Genomic DNA, 15945 nt, shown 5'->3' with positions numbered 1-15945 from the left:
TGAAATTCCCTGGCTCTAAGCCCAGTGAAGCTCTACCTGCATGAATTGCATAAGGCAGCAAGAGCTCAGCCAGGTCCCTAGCCCTCACTAGACAGACAGGACCTTCAGAAGCTCAGCACCCCCTGATCCATCCTCTCAGGAGTGCCAGGGGAGCTGCAGGTGTCGTCCCAGGGAGTAGCCCTATGGGATTGCACGTGGAGAAAAAAATATCTAAAGAGCAGGGCCCAGTACTTAGCCTTGTACAGAAGGACTCTGGCAGAGACATGGAGAAATGGTTAGTGCTTTTTGAGCTGGACTTGTGTCCTTGGAGGGGACCTTACTGCCCTGTTCCTCCAAAGCTCAAGTGGAAAGCCGAGACCAGTGCTAAAGTAACTTCTGCCTGACTGGAAAGAGCTTGAAATGCAGGCAGACAGTACTGTCAGTTTGGGGCAAGTCCACTGAGCAAGGAGGAGTTCTTAGAAAGATCTAAAACATTAACCCAGGAGTTCATACATAGCACAAGGGATTTTAAGGCTCCATTGTTTACTAAACACAGCAATAGTATAAACATTAGCAAGTAATGAAATACAGATGCCAAGCACTTTATTTACAGAAAACTGTTGTGCTTAAAAACTCAGTTTTCTGCAACCAGGCCCATTGTTTGGATAAAATAAAGGTGGCCTCCTTCTGAACTTTCCATATCTATACTTTAATTATTCATAACAATAAAACACATAACTACATGTTCAAAAACAAGTAAAAAAAACCCAGAAAAGAGATAAACTTTGCATTTGCAAGATCCTCCAGAAAACATTTGCGTTTTTCCATGCCCAATACAATCCAGGGTAAAAGAATTTAACATACCCTTAAGTTCCTTACCATCACCCCAAAAACGCATTAGATTTGTACAGCACTCACTTGCACTCCTATGAGGCCATTTACAGCTCTGACTCATGCACATTAGGAATGACATTGTGTCAGGACAGAACAATTTCAGAATGGAGAGAAGGAAGAACATTAAATCCACATCGAGGCATAAAAGCATTTAAACAGTTTAAGACAATGTATGGGGGAAGGGTATTTATCTCCAGCTTAAAAGCTATTATTCGTAGACCAATTGAAGTCAGTGTGATTGTTCATGTAAGGAAAACAAGGCTATGAAAGGGCTGGGTTTTTCTTCAAGTATTATGGTATAAAGCAAAGCTCAAAGAAGCAATGCAATCTGCTCCTGCACACCAGATGCTGTACTCACTGAATCTAAGCCTCCAGCATCTGCTTCCTCAATGCACAATATGCAGCAAATTCTACTGCAGCAAGTTTAGAGCCAAGAATAATAATAGAATACTGCACGACGTTGTGTCATTTGCATTGCCAGAGAGTCAGCAGCCTATAGACATGCCTACAACAATTCTGGCTAGCTAATTTTGAAAGGACAGATCATTTAACAGGCACACAGTATTTTCAGGCACATTAGTCAATGCAGGGGTGTTAGACAGTCAGCTGGATGTTTCAGAAGATAAGTCAAGTACCTGTCAAGTTCCAGAAACCCTGTCTCACTCATGCACTCAGCACCCTGCTACCCCACTGGATAATACAGAACGTGTTGATGTGGGCAGACATTCCTGTGCACCAGCAGGGATAGGAAACTGAGGAGCAAAGGTGATGAGAAGGTGGCAGGTGCAGCATATCAGGCTGTATCCCATCAGCTGCTCAAAACTAAGCCCCACCCTTGAAACCCTTCTACCATAATTTAATGATTATGTTAAGAACTGGAGAAGAATCAAGTTCTTCATTCAAGGGGTGGAAATTAATTGGATTTTTTAAGTGCTTCCATTCCCATGGCTGACACATGTGATTTATGTTGTCTTGTGGGATTTTTTTGGTGTTATTTTTTACGCTTAGTAAATCCTGATAGGTGCTCTCAGAAGAAAGGTGCTTTAGAATCAGCCTGGAGGACACAGAGGAAGACCTAATGCCAACAGCACAGCAGGAAGCACAGGGAAGTCACAGGCAGACAGATACATCATGGAGAAGGCACAGAGAAGGAAATTGTCCCTCTACCCAACAGTAACAGGTAGGAGTTCATAGGTGGGGCCACAGCCTCAGAGGAGAGGTGCTCCAAGGCATGGCTCCTGCACACTGCCAAGGCTCCTGGTAAGGGACACAAGGCAACAAGTTCCATTTTCCAGCCTCTCAGCAACCAGAAACTGTCAATGGCATCAGGCAGTGATGATGCTTTTTGCTCCATGTGCTACAATTGCAGTACATTTTACTCACTGACACACGAAGCCAGCAGTCCTCTATCACTATCTGGTATCTAGCAAAAACCCTGAAAAATTTATGGATTTCTAAGAAGAAAATGAGTCAGCAACAGCTAAGGCTTCTCCAGCTTAATATCTTGTGAGAAGGAAGTCAGAAAATTGCTGCAGAGAGATCTAAGTACTTTAAACTACTAAGATATGTGTCCAGACCAAATTTTTCCACTCTGTCAAGTTCGGCTGCAACTGCTTAATGTACTTCAAGTAATCCAAAGACCAGCAACCATTCAAGGAATTCTGAAATTCTCTAGATACCCACCTTACTTGAACTTGCTGCATGCCTTCCCCTTCTCCTCCATTTGGACAGTAACTTGAGGTTTTATGTGACATACAGTTAGAAACAGGAGTCATAAAAGTACAGATTTAAGCTGAATGGACTAAATCCACTTCTGGGATAAGCTGAGAAGCTTATCAGCCACCATGGTCAGATCAAGTTGCATGAAAAGTTAGTCACTAACAAGAGTTGAAAAAGAGAAACAGGTACGTACCACACAGGAAGCTTCATATTGTTTCCCCAGTTTAGGTCTTAAAAATGCACTGAAGGAAGGAAGGAAAAGTGTTAGAGACCCAGTACATTAATGTGGATTTTGCTTAGTTATTTTTAGGATTTTTCTCATGTCAGAAAGTTGGCAAAACGCAGAGAAATTTACTGTAAAGGAAGCTAAAAGGCCAAAACTATGTTCAGATACCTGTTGATAACATCTGACAAAATGCTGTTACCTTTTCTAGAAGACAAAGTACCCACACTGATATGCCAAGAAGCTGTTAATTCAACCCTCAGGAGAAATCCTGTTCCCCAGGGATAAAATCTTCCATCAGACAATTTTCATCCATTTTATCTCAGTAAAAGATTTTCAATATATTCTGTTTAAAATGTGTTATATACTACTGAACTTTGCCTTTCCTCTATTTTAAGCCAGAGATCCATTTGCCAGCTCTGTATTAAGTATTTTTCTCCACAGCAGCTGATGGAGAAGGCTTATGATGAAATGCAGGCCTGTACCTTGTAGGTAGAAAACACCCACCCTCTGCTGTCATTCTCCAGAATGGGATCAGAGTTAAATATTAAAAAAATTAATCAGGTCACCTTATTTTATTTTATTTTTTTTGGAGGACACTGACTGTGGCATAAAGGGATTTGGTGACGGAGGCTTTAAATTAGAGCCACAACCTTCAAACCTTCCAACCTCCCCCCCACTCCCACAATGTTTTCACTTTAGAATTCTGCTAAGACAGGAGACAGACACGATTCACAAGGAACACGAAGCCCCAGCCATAGATTCATCCAGCCCCTCACACATCATTACTCTCCAATCCAATGAAATAAGGTGAGACTTTGACGTATCTGTTTGCATGCTGACCTCTCAAGGCATAGATTACACTTCCAGGACAGCTGCAAATACAGATACAAGCAGAGCTGCAGGTCTGCTGCAGCACTGACGGGTGCTGCTTCCGCTGCCAGAGCTCCAGGAGTCCTCTTAAAAGGGGGGAGGAAGGGAGGCGGGACGGATGGGATGGGGGGAGACGGGACAGGGAGGAAGGGAAAGGTGCATAGAGACACACAGACAAGGATATTTTAAAGTCAAAGCAAGAAGCTGCCTGGGACTGTCACTACGTTAAGGTGCCTGCAGACCTTCCCGAATCCACACAAATTGCTCTGTATCGAGTGCAAAGAGAACAGCTTGTTTCACGCCTTCATGTTGCAGCTGCAATCAGCGCTTCCTCCCCGCCTCCGGGCAGCAGCCGGCCCGCACCCCCCTCCCCACTTCCACTGCCCTGTTGCAGCGATATCCCAAGTACCCAGGGCTTGCTGCTCTCACCTGGTTTGTCTCCATAGGAAGGTCTGGATGGGCAGAGGGATGCCACGGCCACTCTCCTGCTCCTGTCCCTCTGAGCTTTTCCTTTTCACCATGATGCTGATGACAGCTGCTGCAGCGAGCCAGCCTCAGCAGACACACCAGTCGGGATCTCCCATGGCTGCCTCTCCGCTCCCCGCAACTCTTTACCCTCTTCCCTTCATCCCCTGCAGCCCACCCGCTCCCTCCAGCTCTGCTGGTGCAAAATGGCTGCAGAAGGCAGGGAGGAAATTAGGGGAGCGAAGATGTCCGCGTCCCTCGGCTTCCTCCCTGCCTTCAGCACCTCCCTCTGTGGACAGCTCCCCGCGCCCAGCGCCCGGAGCCGGCGGGCGGTGACGGGCAGGGAAGGCGGGCGGGCGGCGCGGGGGCGGCGGAGGCACCGCCCCGCCAAACTTCCCGCACCGCGCCGGGAGCAGCGACCTGCAACAGGGCTCCGGCCGCCTCCTCCCCGCCGCCAAGTTGGGAAGCCCCGCCGGCCGGCAGCGAGAGGGATGCGCAGCGCATCCAGCATCCCGGAGCTGGCCGAGAGGCGCCTGCCGTCCTTCCCTCCTACCCTCCCCCGAGTTCCGCTCCTTGGATTCACAAAGGTCCTCGAAGCGTCCGATACAGCCTGTTAATAAACGGGGAGACACTCGTTTACCTCAAAAGTGGGGGAAGAAGAAAAGCAAGTCATAAACCCTCTTCAAAATCGAAGGCTGGTTGTAGGAGCAAGGGAAGTTTGGGATAGTTTTTCCGTAGGTTTTTCTTACACAGAAGAGCTGAGACAGAGGTGGAGGGGATGGGGAGTGCCAAAGCAGATTTACTTGTGCCTCCAATTAAACACCAGACTTGACTTGACTAATACAAGGATATATTTGAGTGCTGAAGTGCTGCACCAGTTGGCTTTGTTTGTTTTGTTTGGTTGGGTTCTTTGCTAGCAGTAACTTTTACTGCTGGTGCACAGAAGTAAGGCCCTTTTATCCACAGGATCAGCTTGCTCAGACAGGAAAGCTTTTAACTACCATTTTCTTTCCTTCAATTAAGTGAGATCAGATAGGAACAAAATAATCATGATTTCTAAAATATTATGAGAACTAACTACAAAGAGAAGATGGTTAAAACAAATTACTTCTAAATGCAAGGTATGTATTAGAGAAGTTTCTCTACTCCACAAACCCTCAGCGTATCTGATGTTTTATAAAAAGTCTTCTTTGGACAGCAAATTTAAGATTTAATTCCTTCCAGAATGCCTCTTCACAGTCAAAAGTGAAACACGACACAGTGAGAATGATAAACTTATTTTTAAATAAATGTGGGTTTTTTCCAGTCCTGTAATGTGCTATGAAATTATTGAATAAAGCATAACCTCAGTTATGCAGCAAAAAATCTGAAGTCTAATTTTATTTGGAGTTTTAGTAATTGTCAAGCAGGAGAATCCCTCTTCTTCCAAGAAAAGTATGGGGACTAAGGAAAGTTTTAATGCTATTTTCAAATAAAGAAAATAAGTTAAGTGAACTGAGCTCTTAAGCCTCAAAAAGTGCAAGGCCAATGTCTTCCTGATGGATATTCACAATAGCAGTAACTAGAAATCACAGCTTCCCCACAGGTAGAAGGGTTGCTACCCCTCAGACAGAGAAGGGGGTGCAGGCCAGGGATGGTTTATGGGAATGTTAAGTGTTGTATAGTCCACCCTAAAAACTGGTGCCATTTTAGTCAGTGATAATATTTAACTACGTTGAGTTCAAGATGCTTGCACTCTCTCAGTAACTGGTAAGCGCATTTCAAATCTGTTTGGTTTGGATTTTGTTTGGTTTGTTTGTTGGTTTTTGGTTTGTTTTTTGTTTTGTTTTGTTTTTTAATGGGTATCTCTCCTTATTCCTGCATTCAAGAAGTGGTCACGATAGTTTCCAGTTTGTGTTTCTAAGCCTAAGCTTATTATTCCCATGCTCTGCTACACAGCATGAAACTCATGCAAAAGAGAGCACTGCAGCTTGCTCCAGAGTACAGCTGAAATCTCCTGGGAATTCTCCTGACTGACAGGAACACCATTGGCACTTCGTGTGGTCAGCAGCTGCTCAGGGGTAAACAGATAGGAATGGAAATGTGAATACAAAGCTCCACAAACCAACCAAACCAAACCAAATTTATTTGGAAAACAACAGCCTTCATTGGTTTCAAACCTATGCAGGTAAACATCATTGTTGCCCTGAACAGAGGCAGTTCTAGAGGGCAGAGAAGCTCACTAGCAGCACTTCACTGAGCCTCCAAAGGGGAACCCAAGTGGCCTCTCTACAGTCTGAAGAGGAGCTGGGGAAGAGCACAAATGAGGCAACTGCACACTCGCTCTACATCTGTCAGTGTTAACTATCACTCAGAAAGCAGGAGGACAAGGTACTGATACCTCTACCTGGCTTTCTGTTACATCCCTGAAGGACTCTTTAGGGGAAACAAATGGCCTTGAAGTACAGGATTATTTTCCTTACTCCTTCTTTGTGCACAGCCAGCACCTTGCCCTGTCACAGGGCATTAGCCAGTGGAGCTCAGGTAGCCCAACAGGCAATGAGAGGAAACTGCATCACTATGTTAAATTACTATGTAGTTTTGTTTTCAATTACTTTGTAGTAGCCAAAAACATAACTGCAAATTGCAGTTGTAGTCAAGCTTGCCATTTTGAGTGCAGAGTATTGCTCTCTAACAACATGCAGTCATAAAAGACACGTAAATCCCTCTGTTTTTACAGTGGTTTGAAGTTACAGAATTTCCGATGCAAAACAAATCAGAGAGCAAAGGTAATATTATTAACAGCTGGAACCGTCACAAGAAAACTGCAGGCACTGTGGTGCAGATTCTCCAATCCAGCCAGGCCACAACCATCACTAAACCCAGGAGGTGGTAAAGGTGGTTTATATTAAATTTGGCAGCAGCTGGAGACCAGTTTTGCTCTCGCCTTGTTTTGGAGACAACCCCCCCCACAGACGCACACACAAAGGGCACACAAAACCTGGAAGATTCTATTTATCTCTATACGGAACTTCTGCTGGCAGCACAGGCTTTTGGATTTGCAGTCAGCATTTGACTGTACCTAAATACTTACATTGCAGTGGATGCTGCAAAGAGAAAGTTCTCCAAATCAGTCCCTCCTTTCCCTTGCAGTAGGGATAAAGAGGAAGCAAGCAAACTCTTCAGGGAGGTCATTATAATAGGAAAACAGTAAGGTGTCCTGAAAATTCACCTGTGCTACACTGGCATCTTGGGCTGGCACAGAAACACAGGTCTGTCTGCCTGCAAGAAGACCAAGACAAATGCAAGAAGTCACTGCTTTCAGGAAGCAGGCATGGGAAAAGTGGAGACTGCTCTGCACTGCTCCAGCAATTCCAAGCCCACTCAACTGCTCAGGCACAAAAGATGCCCATGACACTCTCATCCTATTTCCTCTCTTGCTACAGACAGCATCAGTCTGACATCTCCCCAAATCACATGATTCTGCTTGATCCCCGATTTACTCACCAGACAGTTGTGTTTACACATCCATCACAGTAGGATTCAGTCTTGATCCGGAAACAGTCAAGGCTGGCAGCGTGTCACAGAGTGGGGACACTGAGCAGAACTTGAACATGAAGCCCTCACTCTACACAAGGGTGCCCAGAGCAGGGAACTGGTCAAACCTCACTGCCTTGCACTTGTTTCCAGGCATATGCTCTCCAATTCCTCAGCCTCAATCAATCCTTGCCACACACGCTTCTAAGTATTCACACCTTATTTATCTGTTATTCTCTGTGCAGAATCCAGAAGCATCTCAAGTCATTCTGTTGTGCAGCAGCCTTTCCAAGAGCAAAGCTGCAAACAGCTCCTAACTGTAGATCCCAGCAAAGACAACCGTTGGGCACAGCCCCAGGAGCTTAGTCTTCCATAAGCTGCCAGCAGGCTTCTGTCCTGGCTGAACAGACCCATTATGAAGGAAGACCCTTTCTCTCTTGGAACAGTCACAGAAGGTCAGCACTGACAGACGCCGCTCATTCTACCTGCATAGAAAATTCCCATCACCAGGGGTTAGTGTCCACAAAGGAGACAGAGCTCTGCCAGAGTAACTTTATTCATGAATAAAGGGAGAGCTTACTGAGCATACCTAGTGAAAATCTCTTGAATAACTGGAGGAGGTAGCCTCCTTTTTATCCTAATTTTTCCTAGCTCTATAATGACCTCTTCCTTTCCTCATTGGCTAAAGTACTTGGAAGGCACAGACTTCCTGAAAATGCCTATTACATATAAAGAGTCAGTTCTTTTCTCACTATTCTACAAGTTAATTGATTCTTTCAGTCACTTTCTTACCTACAAACAGCTATTTCTTTACCTAAAAATAGCCACTTTCTTGTCTATGAAAAATTATTTCCTTTCCCACCACCAACCATTTCTTTACCCACAAATAGGCATTGCCTTGCATCTGCAAGCAGATGCACACAGCTTGTTTGTAAAGACATATTCATCTTGTTCTTGTCATACCCTTTCTCCTACGGGTCTGTCAGGTAGAAGCCCAGGAAAACTCTGTTCTCTTTAGGGGCTTTTAAACTCAGCACGAAAACATTTCAACCAAGGTTCTTCAAAAGTCTCATTCACACCTCTCCTTGCCAGCCCTGCTCAAAACCAGCACAACTATGTGTTCAGAAACATGGATGAATGACTCCTAAAACTACCAGGTTTGCTGCTGTTGCTGCATGAATTTAGGCAGGAGCAGACCATAATTTATCTAGATCAGATTCCATAAAGACAGTCAGATATTTAATCCTTGGGCCACATTTAGCTGGAACCAGCAGTGTGGCACAGCACTAACGCATCTGAGAATCCAATTTCAAACCAGAGAAGAAATGCAGACCAGTCACCACAGAGAAAGTTATTGCCTTTGCATAATGTTCAAGCAGCATATCATATTTACAGAGCCATGTAAGTGCAATTAAATACATAATAGGCATAGGTTATTCTTAAACTAAATAAGACAGGGTGGGAGTGAACAAAATGGTGTAGGGTGAGGTCGCTGGACAAGACTGGGGAAGAAAAAAGCTACTGTCAAGGAATCATATCATCCCTTGGCTCAGGTCTCTTTAAGCTCTGGGATGTGACTGCTTTGGTAGCAGCCGCAAAACTTTTACTTCGTCTGGGGGAAAAGAGGCAACAAACCCTCCCCTCAAACCTCACTCCATCCAAAAAAACATTTTCCACCTTCTTTCTGGAGAAGAAAGTGTAGATCTCTTGTTACACTGCGTTACCAAATGTGTCTTCCTCTCTGTTGCCCAGAGAGAGCTGAGCACTGCCTACACCACATGCTTCTCCTTCCAGAGTAAGGGCACTCACACAAACCAGGTTTGGGGAGCCCCCCCACCAGGGCCACACAGTCCTTTACTCCCAGCAACTGAGACTTCCGCACAGCCACATATCTCTAGGTGGAAGGCCTTCTGCTTGCCCCTCTGACCTGATTCATGTCTCTGTTCCTATACAATGCAAGGAATATCTCTCGAGCTGTGACAGGCACAGGATGGACAGATGCTCTGTACATCCAGCAAATACTGAAGCAGGAGTCCTGGGCCTCCCTCACATTCAATAACAAGTAGTTATTCAAGATTTTATTCACAAATGGTACTCACCTCAATGCTCCAGCACCACAATCTGCTATCAAATGATAAAATACATCATCTACCACATACTGCTAATACGATACAACAATCACAGAAATAACACCTTTTCTACGTTCACTTTGAAGGGAGAAAGAGGTTCTTACCAGCTATACTCAACCATTGTTCTAGCTGTGAATGCTTAAATCACGATTTACTCTTTTGTTCTCAACCTCTTAATCCTTTTCCTTTTAGCAGACGATACATTAATTCAGCCTTGTACCTAAGCACCCTTAGGAGAGTGCTTCTAATGGATAATTAACAGCACTTAATTATTCCTCCAGGTACTTTGACACCATTTGCTTAGGAATATTGCAGCATTGTGCATCAAGTCCAGCTTGACAGGCTATCCCAGTCAGGGACTGGGATACTCAAGGCAGTCTGCTCAGCTGGATCTCCCTGCCACACCAGGGCCCTGTGCTGAGCAGGCACATGGCACATAGAGGTGGTCTGGGCCAGCACACATTCCCTGGAATATCTGTTGCCCAGAAAAGCAACAGTACTCTCAGTAGTATGCTGTATGTAGTACTCTCTGTAGTATGTTGCATATAGCAGTACTCTCAGTAGTACTACAGCATTACTCTCAGTATAGCAGTATGTTTTATAAAGCAGTATCCCCAGTAGCACTATAGCAGTACTCTCAGTATTATGTTGCATTTGGCAGTGCTGTCAGAGAAGTATGTAGCCCAAAGAATTTGTGGATGTCCCATCCCTAGAAGTGTTCAAGGCCAGGCTGGAAAGGGCTCGGAGCAACCTTATCTAACGGGAGGTGTCCCTGCCCATGGCAGGGGCTGGAACGAGATGAGCCTTAAGGTACCTCCCAAATCACTCCATGATTTCTCCCTTCCACCCGCAGCTCAGAGCCGTTGAGTCCCCGACCCGAGCTCGGCAGGGGCCGAGTGAGTACCCACCAGGCATCCAGACAAAAAAACTGTTCCAAGTATCCCTCAAACTCCACGCCGTTTCCTCATTAGTTTTCCGCATGGCCTCAAGAGCTCATTCCCCCTCACAACTCCCATTACCTTGGGTCCACATGCTCCCCGCGCCCTCAGGCAGCTCCCCGCGCCCTCAGGCAGCTCCCCGCGCCCTCAGGCAGCTCCCCGCGCCCTCAGGCAGCTCCCCGCGCCCTCAGGCAGCTCCCCGCGCCCTCAGGCGAGCGCTGCAGGAATCTGACCCCAACCCCACCCATGCGCCTGCCCGGGCCTCGTGAGGAGAGGGGGGGGTGACAGACGCACGGCCCCGCCCTATTTGCAGCCCGGGGCGGCCATTTCCCCTCGGGGTTGGGGTGTATCACAGAGGTGGGTGTTGAGGGCCCTCAGCGCGGGGCTGACCACGGGGCTGAGTGGGTGTGTGGCACACTCCCCTCGGAGCTGAGGGCACGCCGTGCACTGGGAGTGGGAGCTCTTCCCTCGTGTGCCCTCCATTTCTGGAGAGCTCCACTGCTTTTAGTGCAGGGTGATGCCACACCTCACCCCCGGCCAGGACCCCAGCGTAAGGGACACGTACTCACTGAATCAGTTTGGTTGGAAAAGACCTGTGAGATCATCGAGTCCAAGGTAACCATGTCCCTCAGTGCCACATCCATTCTTTCCTTAAACACCTCCGGGGACAGTTACTCCACCACCTCCCTGGGCAGCCCTTTCCATGAAGAAACACGCACGCAGCAGGGAGATACCGCCCTGCGGAACAGGACGCCAGCCATAAAAACTGATTCTTCCAGCTAAAGGTAACAGGGATTAGCTGAGAAATATGACTGGATCTGCTGTGGCTGCTCCTGGCTAGACTGACTCTGCAGTACCAGCAGGTGCACGGTACCTCTCTCCCCAGGGCACAGCTGGATGCCGGAGGAGCTGTATCACAAACAGAGGAAACCCACATATGCAATTAGATGACAAGCGATTTTATTTTGCAAAACAATCACTATACAGCAACAAATACAATTGCAAATTGGATTGAAAAACATGAACTACCTACCACCAGCCATTCAAGAAATGCCTCTTTTATGGTAACAGGCTCTAGAGTTATCAGAAAAAACACAGGTTTGTAACAGCAGACCATACTTCTTGACATCCCAGCATACAGCATGTTTATCTGTTGGCTTTTTCTCTTTGCTAAAGTTGAAGTGACTTTTATACGCTCGACTTTTCCAAGCGTGAAACTAATTTACCTTCCTGCAGTGGGAATTGCTGAAGTTGCAGAGGGAGTTGCTTTAGCAATCTGACTAGTGAGTTAACTCGACAGACACCTAGGCTAAAAACCTACCAGCATCAATTTTCATAGCAAATGTGATCTACTCTTCAAGGCATTTGCCTTTGAAGGGGCATGTGTACTTGGGTTGCAAACAGTATTTGATCCAGCATGGAAAAAAACTGCTCACATGTGGTAGTCCACACAGGCTGCCTTTAGACTCCCTTTGGGTCATGTATTTAGGCAAACTTAGACGTGTGAGCAGCCACGATGAGGTTACTACTGTACTTTAGCAGAGCACTGAATGGATAATTCTATTTACTGCTGTACAGTGAAAATATACATTGCCCTTGTGGGCTCACAATTTCCCTCATCAGGATTAGTTTTTCCTTTACTGTTGCTGGACAGATGTTTGCTCAACTTTTAATTTTTTCAGCTTGTGGTTACATAGAACTCTGCAAATGAGGAAGAAGCACTCTTTCTTTTGTTGTTACAACTTGACGGATTATTAAATTTGGGGCGCTCCCCTAGCTACCAAAACAAGGTTTCACCATTCCTTCTGTCTGGATTATTTCTGCTTTGTTACAGAGTTGGGTCTCAGGCACCCAACAAACCTGCTGGCTCAACATGCCTGTGGAAAAGAAACACAACAGATGCAGTTTCCAGGAAGCTGGCTCTATCTTCTTTAGTGGGCATTACATTATTTACAAACTGTTGTTTTTAAAACGAACACTCTTCTTGAGAAAGTTAAGATTAATATGAGCTTTTTCAGTGAACATCTAGAGTTATGTAACATAACTTGGTTTTTTATTATTTAACAGCACAAAACTCTTGATTTCTTTTCATCTAACTCCACAGCATTCTAGGATTCTTTCTATGGAAGAATGATGATGATTACAAAGGTCTTTGCTTAAATCAAGACAAGAAAGCTCATTTTAATGCATGAAATAAATGACTCGGTGTGTTACACCACTCTAACTTTGGACTCATAGGTGGTTTAACTAAGCTTAATTTTCTAGAGTATGTTGATTTTAAAAGCAGAATAAAAAAACTGGAGTCTCGGGCTATCACTGTTCTCACGAGCTGGTGCTCAGCTTCAGAGAGCAGAGAATTCAGTAGTACCATAGTTTCTCTCCCACGCTGGCAAAAGGCATAGAAAAAAAACCACTGCAAGGCCAATTCATATTAACTGATAGTATGATCAGAGCAATATAAATACTGTTGGTTTTCCTTTCTGTTATTTTCTGAAAAAATGGGAAGAGGCTTTTAATGCACCTTACTTGACACTGTTTCCACATGAATTATTATGATTAGTCTAAGCAAAAGTATAACAAATACAAGGCAGAAATCAGAATCCTCCAGTTGCACTTCGCGTGGTTCTAAACTCACTGTCCTTCGTATGAAACAACCGACTTACAAACAGTATTAGGTACTTACAAACAGTACTGGTGTGAAAAAGCTTTTTGCAGAGCTGAAATGCCATGTGTGGGGCTGTCAGAAGTTCATATTCAGCAGAAGTTTGAGAGATGTAACCACTCTGTTTTGTATTTGTACTGCTGTGGCAGCTTAGCCAAAATCCTCTTTTGGTCCACTGAATATTTACTGTCCAGTAACTGTGTGTTACTACCTGAATTTAATGATGGGGAATCCTGTGTTATTAATTATTAGAATCCTTTTCCACAGACATAAAAAATCTTCCCTATGAGTCTTTTCAGACCAAACCCCAACACACACACGCACACATACAAATTAAGAAGGAAAAAGAATAGATCAAAAGCTTCCAACACACAACATTAACCTAATACATGTATCAAGTATAGCTCAACTGACAGTGCAAAGTTCAGTTAAGAGGTTTCAAAAGGAAAAGTTCAAACAATCTGCGAGAATGTGAACTGGTCATTTCATAATATCTAGTGTACACAGAGCATCAGCAGGTGATTATCTGCTGATGAGGATCACCTCCGTGTCACCTTCAGTGTTCCCTTAGTGCTGGAGTTCTCTCAGGTAACTCCTCTAGATCGGTTGGTTACGTATCTCTGCCTTTTATCTTTTATGCACACTTTTTCTTACACTTTTTTATAGCCAACACAATCTCACTTTGCTCAGATTTTAAGAAGCCCTGTTTATTGATGAATCGCTATGGCAACCCAGTCTAGGGAGCTCATTTTTATTTATTCATACACTGTAATTTACAGGCACCTCTGCTATGTTTATCACTGTTGTCTGAGTGCCTGAGTAGTCATGTGAGACATCACTAAAGGAGTGGAAACAACATTTTTTTTCCTGTGTTTCAACTTTAGCAAAAGAAAACATAAATCTAACATTCACTGTTACTATGGGAGTTTAAAAAAAAAAGGAAAGAAAGAAATAAAAAAAAAAGCTTGAACCAAACTATTGTGGATTTTAAAAAACGCCAGAGTCCAAACTCAGCAATCTTTGGAGACCCTTTTACAAATGTCTGGACCCCACAAAAATCATTCCTTTGTGAAGAAAGGAAGGGAAGGGGAGAGGGAAGGAATCCTTTTTCTAGCATCACAGAAGAGACTTGCATCTGGCACTAAAACAGGGTCACGGCTTTTAGTTGTTACAGAAAGCAACTTCATGCTAAAATTTTCATCTTTTTTAAATGTATTCGTATGAATAGGGAAAAAAAACCCTGCTAACATCTACTTTTACATACCTAAAATTGCAACACCAAAGGGTGCAAGAGACACAGATACTGTGAATAAAGAAGTAGAATATTCAAGTATATGAGGAGGGCATATCACAAATGGCCACAGAGAAATATATATATCTATAATACTGTATCAAACAGACGGAAAGAATGTGAAACCAGTGGTGTGCACACAAATCTAGCCGCTTAACCAACTTTTCTAATCAGACACAAGTCTGTTGGGGTGGAAGTGCTTGCTTTCAGCAGCTTTTTTACGTCACTTCCCCAAAGCACAATTTAAATGTCTTCAGCTACTATTTTTAGTTATTAGTTAAATAATTTATTGGCTTTTCAGCTATACACCAACATAATTAACCAGGTCCAAGAAAATGTTAATAACTTAATTCAACTTTTGTTCTACTCATTTATACAAAATAACACATTTTTTTTAATTAAACTTGAATTTCTCTATATGCCCTTCCTTCTGGTAAGCAGACTGTTAATTTAACCCTTAATAACTTAAAATGGGCAACTTTTTTATTTCCCCATCTATCAACAGAACTGTGAAACGAGCAACTTGGGATATCAACAAGGCTCTTCAGATAGAGGTGGATGGCCTTCAGGCACATGAAAGGTAAAAATGCATTTTATCATAGTACAGTACTCCATGCAAGACAGAGCAGAGCAACAATAATTGTCCAATGTAACATACTGCTGTTGTATACCCATATAAAGCCAGTGTCTTCCTGTTGTAAATGGAGGTCAGGCCAATTTCTGCATCTATGGAAATATTTTTTTCTGGTTTTTTTTTTTTTTTAACTGTATGGTAACTACAAGTCTTGGGATGTGACTTAGCTTTAGACATGGTAAAGAATGAATGTAACACCTGCTCTGAGCCCATTCCTGCCAGGAGCTCATGCCTAAATATTATTACTTCATACAATGCAAAATGAGCAAATTCATAAGCCCTGCTTGGCAAGGGCTGCCGTGACATCTTCAGCGAGGGTAGCAAGCTGGGGTGACTCAAGCAGGTTGATGCTTCCAGAGGATGAGACGTTGCTGAGTCTACGTGGAGAAGCCACGCTGGACCTGCCTGGTGACTGTGTGATAATCTCAGCCCCGTGGTCGACACGGGCTTTAGCGTGCTCTCTGAAGTTTAGCTTCTGGCTGTCAATCTGCTCCAGGAAAGTAAAGAATTTCACACATTACATATTCACCAAATTATCTTGTTATAGATCATCACTTGCACGTCATTTTGTTTACTTTTAAAAATTCTTAGAATGATTGAAGCTTTGAATTATTCAAAGGAT

General features: G+C 44.1%; 2 protein-coding genes across 47 annotated transcripts in view; both read right to left on the bottom strand.

The window, feature by feature from the left end:
- Positions 1-4523, bottom strand: part of UNC80 (unc-80 homolog, NALCN channel complex subunit) — a 120662-nt gene extending 116139 nt beyond the window's left edge. For 6 of the 15 annotated variants that reach the window (XM_027677970.1, XM_027677975.1, XM_027677971.1 and 3 more), the window contains exons 1-2: positions 4118-4522; positions 2786-2834 (exon numbers count right to left, since the gene is read on the bottom strand). In XM_027677970.1, coding sequence (XP_027533771.1) covers positions 2786-2834; positions 4118-4209 — 141 coding nt within the window. In that variant the 5' untranslated portion in view covers positions 4210-4522. Of the gene's footprint in view, positions 1-2785; positions 2835-4117 lie in introns of those variants that run through there. The other 9 variants (XM_027677978.1, XM_027677974.1, XM_027677979.1 and 6 more) reach the window with 3 other exon arrangements.
- A 7156-nt stretch (positions 4524-11679) lies between these two features.
- The window catches only part of MAP2 (microtubule associated protein 2), a 222979-nt gene continuing 218713 nt past the window's right edge, over positions 11680-15945 (bottom strand). For all 32 annotated transcript variants that reach the window (XM_027677935.1, XM_027677941.1, XM_027677937.1 and 29 more), the window contains one exon: positions 11680-15810. In XM_027677935.1, the coding sequence (XP_027533736.1) occupies positions 15595-15810 (216 nt within the window). In that variant the 3' untranslated portion in view covers positions 11680-15594. The remainder of the gene's footprint in view (positions 15811-15945) is intronic.

This window comes from Neopelma chrysocephalum, unplaced genomic scaffold (genome assembly GCF_003984885.1).
Source record: "Neopelma chrysocephalum unplaced genomic scaffold, ASM398488v2 Primary Assembly neopelma1_44, whole genome shotgun sequence".
In the NCBI taxonomy this organism is placed as follows: Eukaryota; Metazoa; Chordata; class Aves; order Passeriformes; family Pipridae; genus Neopelma; species Neopelma chrysocephalum.
This window is presented reverse-complemented; position numbering and strand designations above follow the sequence as displayed.